The sequence below is a fragment of the Rhincodon typus genome, chromosome 20, assembly GCF_021869965.1.
Source record: "Rhincodon typus isolate 14 chromosome 20, sRhiTyp1.1, whole genome shotgun sequence".
Classification (NCBI taxonomy): Eukaryota; Metazoa; Chordata; class Chondrichthyes; order Orectolobiformes; family Rhincodontidae; genus Rhincodon; species Rhincodon typus.
In genome coordinates, this window is record NC_063351.1 from 26521555 (window position 1) to 26527554 (window position 6000).

General features: G+C 40.0%; 1 protein-coding gene across 3 annotated transcripts in view; it reads left to right on the top strand.

Annotated features, from left to right (window-relative positions):
* oat (ornithine aminotransferase) overlaps positions 1-5611 on the top strand; it is a 31067-nt gene extending 25456 nt beyond the window's left edge. For all 3 annotated transcript variants that reach the window (XM_048608914.1, XM_048608915.1, XM_048608916.1), the window contains exon 10: positions 4566-5611. In XM_048608914.1, the coding sequence (XP_048464871.1) occupies positions 4566-4726 (161 nt within the window). In that variant the 3' untranslated portion in view covers positions 4727-5611. The remainder of the gene's footprint in view (positions 1-4565) is intronic.
* The last annotated feature ends 389 nt before the right edge of the window (positions 5612-6000 follow it).

Consider the following 6000-nt stretch of genomic DNA (forward strand, 5'->3'; position numbering starts at 1 on the left):
TCCAAATTTTTTATATAAATGACAAACACAGTGGATCCAGCATTGATCCCTGTGGAACACTGCTGGTCACAGGCCTCTTAAAGATCAACAAAGCCACCTGTGTGGAACTACAGGAGATGAGGGAAGATACTAAATGAGTATTTCACGTCAGTATTTGTGGGGAAGGATATGGAAACTAGAGAATGGAAAACAAACAGTGATATCTTAGTGTCCATTATTACAGAGGAGGAGGTGCTAGACTTCTTAAAATGCATAAAGGTGGATAAATCCCTGGGACTTGATCAGTGTACTCCAGAGCTCTCTGGGAAACTAGGGAAGTGGTTGTTGTGCCCCTTGCTGAGATATTTGTATCGTCGGTTTCCACTGGTGGTGTGCTGGAATACTGGAGATTAGCTAATATGTGCTGTTAACTAAGAAGGGTGGTAAGGAAAAGCCAGGGAACTATTAACCAATGAGCCTGACCAGTGGTGGGTAAGTTGTTGGAGGGTATTCTGAGGGACAGGATCTACATGTATTTGGAAAGTCAAGGATTGATCAGGAATATCATTACGGCTTTGTGCGTGGGGAAATTGTGTTTCCCTAACTTGAGATTTTTGAAGAAATGATAAAGAAGAATGATTAAGGCAAAGCGGTGGGCATTGTCTATATGAACTTCAGCAAGGCATTCAACAAGGTTCCGCATGATAGACTGTTTGCAAGGTTAGATCACATGGAATCCAGGGAGGGCTAGCCATCCAGATGGAAAATTTCCTTGAAGGTAGGAGACAGGGTGGTGATGGAAGATTGTTTGAAATCGAGGCGTGTGACCAGCAGTGTGCTGCAAGGATTGGTGCTGGGACCACTGCTTTTTGTCATTTATATAGATGATCTGGATGTGAATATAGGAGGAATGGTTAATAAGTTTGATGTAGTGGACAGTGTGGAAGGGTATGTTAGAGTGCAATGGGACCTTGATCCGATGGGCTGAGGAGTGGCAGATGGAGGTTTTTTTTTTAGATAAATGAGAGGTGTTGCATTTTGGCAAGGCAAATGAGGGCAGAACTTGTACACTTAATGGTAGGTTCCTGGGGAGTGTTGCTGGACAAAGACCTTGGAGTGCAGGTTCATAGTTCCTTGAAGCGGGAGTCACAGACTGGGTAGTGAAGAACACTTCTGGTACACTTGCCTTTATTGGTCAGTGCATTGAGTATAGGAGTTGGGAGGTCCTATTGTGGCTGTACAGGGCATTGGTGAGGCTACTTCTGGAATACTGCTTTCAATTCTGGCCTCCCTGCTATAAGAAGGATGTTGTTAAATTTGGAAAGATTCAGAAAAGATTTACAAGGATGTTGTCAGGGTTGGAGGGTTTGTGCTGTTGAATGGGACTATTTTCTCTGGAGTATTTGAGGCTGAGGGGTGACCTTATAGAGGTTTATTAAAATCATGAGCGCTATGGATAGGGTGAATAGCGAAGGTCTCTTTCCAGGGTAGGGGAGCGCAAAACTAGAGGGCATAGGTTGAAGGTGAGAGGGGAAAAATATAAAAGGGACCTAAGGGGCAACTTTTTCATGTAGAGGGTGGTGCGTGTACAGAATGAGCTGCCAGAGGAATTGGTGGAGGCTGGTACACATACAGCATCTAAAAGGCATCTGGATGGTACATGAATAGGAAGTGTTTCGAGGGATATGGGACTAGATCAGTCTAGCATATCTGGTCGGCATAGATGAGTTGAACTGAGAACCTGGTTCGTGCTGTACAATTCTAACTGTGACTGAACTTAACCACCACTGGTGTCAGACTCACAGGTTTATAGTTACCGGGCTTCTCCTTATAGCTTTTTTCTCTTAAATAAAGACACAACATTAGCCACCTTCCAGCCTCCGGCACCTCACCTACGGCTGTAAATGATACAAATATCTACCTAACTTCCCACAACATCCTGGGATACACTTGATCAAGTCCTGGAGATTTATCCATCTTTTTGTTTAAGACCTCACAGTGCTTTGTCTTCTGTAATGTAGACTCTTTTGAAGACATCAATATTTATTTGAGTTCCCTTGCCTCCATTTGTTTGCCCACAGTAAAAACTGCAAAGAAATATTCAGGTGTTCAAAATGATCAGAGGTATAGATAGAGTAGACAGCCAGAGACTTTTTCCTAGGGTGGAGGTAGCTTTTACGAGGGGACATAGTTTTAAAGTGAAAGGAGGTAGATATTGGGGAGACGTCAGAGGTAGGTTCTTTACTCAGAGTGGTAGGGGCGTGGAATGCATTGCCGGAGAGGGTAGTGGAGTCGGCCCCATTAGGGGCATTTAAGCGGCTATTAGATAGGCATATGGATGATAGTATAAGGTAGCGGTGGAGGTTAGATAGACCTTAGGTTTAGGGTAAAAGTTCGGCACAACATGGTGGGCCGAAGGGCCTGTACTGTGCTCTACTGTTCTATGTTCTATGTTCTCTGACTTTGACGTATCTGCAGTATTTTGCCTTTAATGAATTAACAATCTTTAACTAGAACCTACGCTTAATATTGTAAATCGTTCAATAAAAGTAACTCATTACTGTGACATGTTCTTATCTGCAATGTAACTCATTCTAGTCACATACTTGTCGTCTGGGATGAAATCTACTGCCTCTACTCTGATTGACTAACGTTTTACCTAATAAAAGACAAGACTAAAACAGTCACTTTCACAGCTCAATGAACTTGTCTGATCTTCTAGACTTTTTACTAGCCATAATCCCACCCCCATCATCTGTGTCTTTATAGGTTACTGCTTTTCTCTTTAATGTTTATTACAAATTTCAAGCTGTCTGTTTGTGCAGAACTCCCTACTATCTTAAGAACTCCTCCCCAAAGTTGCCATTGTGATAACTTGTGACTTTGCTTAGGTGCTGGAGCAGGCTTTTAATTCTGTCTAACTATTGTCGATCATGTTCTGCAGAGCATGCCAGGGGCAGTCGTTGGCCATTTTGTGTCTCTGGCAGCCCCAACAGAGCCTGTCATCTCACTACTGACATATCTCGAGCTCGGGGTGGCAGGTTCGTTCAAGGTGTCAAGGTCATTCCTGCCCTTTGGTTAATCGCCTTAACCCCAAGTGAGGGCCTGATATTTAGGTTTGAGCTGTGGCCAGTGACAAAGCTGCCAAACCTTTGGTGATAGAAGAAGAGCTGAGCGTGGGTTAATTTCCTTCATGAAGTGGTTTTGAGGTTCATTGACCACATTTGAGGAAGGCAGTAGGAAATCACTTGCCGTTCTTTTTATTCGGACACATTGCTTATTGAAATTTACAATTGGAGGCTGATGAGCAACTAAGAAGTAAATGTTAATCTGTCCTTGGAATGGGTACTGGAATTCAATTCTGTTGGGCATATGTTTGATGAGGATTCATTTGTAGGATTATTGTGGAGGGTAGGGAAATTGAAATGTGAGACTATATACAGTTTTCTTCACAAAAATCTGAATGTTTGATGGACTAAGTTGCACCTTTCTGTACTATGAGATTTTGATTCATGATTTAACATCATATTGTTTTATTTTTTGCCTCTACCAAGTTGGTACTTGTTTTTGTGCATGCTTGGTGCTACTCCTAACGTGCTTTTCTGCACTCATTGAGTCAAGATTGAGTTGCCTGAATGGTAGTGCTACAGTGAGAAATATGACAAGCTAAAGGATCAGAGCTTGTGGTGGAATACAATGCCTGGTAGCCCATATTGGCATCATGAATGTCTGTCTGACCTTGATTGTTAGGTCTGTAGCACAGTGGTAATACTTGTATTGGAAGTTGTCCACATTGAATGGTCTAGATAATAGTCATTCCTGCCAGAAGTTAAACTGCAATACAATGAATGGACATTCTGCTATGCAGAACGAACATTTTAAATGTTGGAGATACAGCCGCAACGAGAGAACTTTTTTTAGTTTTAGATATTGAGTCAAATGTTTCAATTTATTTATGGACATGTAACTTTCTCATTTCTACTAATCCCCACTAAGACCAGCTAACTTTTATGTGACGTGTTTAAACTTTGATCCCTTCTAGTCTCTGGAGTTTTGTACTGGGTAAGTTTATTTTTCAATTTTTAGTCCTTAGGAATTATAAAACGCATGAACAAAGTTTACCCAAAACAGTGGATGAAATATTAAACCTGACTTTTTTTTACTTGTTTTGTTTTCTGCTCGGTTCAAATGGGGTTCTTGCCTCACCTAAATGATTTCATTTTCCTTCTCCCTTCCACACAGCCACCACCCTCCGGAGAAAGTGAACCTGAGCTGTAGTTTCGGTTGCTGGCTATTAAGCTTTGCATCATGTTTGAATTCGAGATAGTCAGAGCCTATACACGAGGTCATTGGATAACAACTTTACTAGTTGCCTTTCTAATTCAACAATGCAGAGTGAATTTTACTGCCACTTTTACTGCTTTGCTTAAAGCAAGGTGATATTTAAAGCTGTACTTAGTGTTGAAAGATGGTTTATGTAGTAAAAAGTGGTTGTTAAAATAAGAACAATCTACTCAGACTTGTTTTGAACCATCTCAAAACTCTTCATCTCAATAGCTTCTGTTTATCTTTTATTCCTGTTGTAGTTTTTGATGCAATGAAAGTTTGCATTCGTCTACGTGATAATGGTCTGCTAGCTAAGCCAACCCACCGGGACATCATTAGACTGGCGCCACCACTTGTCATCAAGGAAGACGAATTAAGAGAATGTGTGGACATAATTCAGAAGACTGTTTTGTCTTTTTGAAATATATTGAAGCTGTTATGTATTTTCAGAAACAACTTGGGTCATAGATTCATGATCATGTAATTTTGATCTCTGTAGCTGGTATGGTATTTTAATCAAAATAGCTGATGCCTACCAAGCTTTTCTAAAACCTTTGTCTTTAATTAAGCTACATTTAACTTCAGTGTTGAAATTGGTCCCTGGTTGACTGTTAATGTAGTGAAATTTGTGCTGTGCTACAAGCCTGATTTTTAAAGTTGAGAATGAAGTCAGAGGTGGAATTAAAGTTCACTTGAGGTCTCCAAATTAATTCAGCAGACCGTATGCTTCCACTGTAAAAATTCTTTTCCTGTAAATTTATTGTGTGATATTATATTTGGACAGTCCATTATCTTCTATGGTCATAGATATATGAAGCTCTTTGATTCCGTTTTAAATTTTCATGGTAAGCATCGTAAGAAATGTGACTTTCTACCTTGTTCTCATCAACAAAGCATTACCTGTAGCTTATATACATGTTTTTGTAGTAGCCTAGGAGAGTTCTGTTACATTTTTTTGGTGGAAATGGTCAACACTTCTTTGATGCATTGTAATTATATTGCACCTATTGTGTAACACTGTTTAATAACTAGAAAACGTGAAGGACGTTTGAATAGGTTTTTCTTCAACCGTGCACAAACAAAATTTGTTCTGTTACTATACCCGTGAAAAATATTTTTGGCTTACTGCAGTAATAAAGATTACATTCGGCTCTGGGAACTTAATTACTGTTGCATCATTGATGCATGGAATGTAGAGTTTGACTTCAAGACCAGTTTGGTTAACATGCTGTACACTTGCATAGTTCTTTGATAATGGAGAAGATCTCTAGGAAAAAGCTGATTAAAATTTCTGTGGCACACCTGATTTACTTGAACTTGTGCTGTTTTAACAAGTACGTTTTATTTTTAAGTGAACAGTTTGTCCACTGAAGATTGTTAATTGGAAATAGTTCTGTTGGGTGATTTCATTTGAATCTAGTATTTTGTGAAACGATGTAGAATATTTGCATTTGGTTAGAGGTTTTTGTTAAATCCAGTGTAACAAATAGAACTCACCATTTCTGAAGAAGGGTCTAGGCCCGAAACGTCAGCCTTCCTGCTCCTCTGATGCTACTTGGCCTGCTGGTTCATCCAGCTCTACATCTTGATATCTCAATTGAGCACCTTCTGAGTTTTACCTTTTCATTTCAAGGTACTGAGCTTTGGATGTGTACGGTTCTGTTAATTCTGTTGGTTTCAATTGTTGACATATCT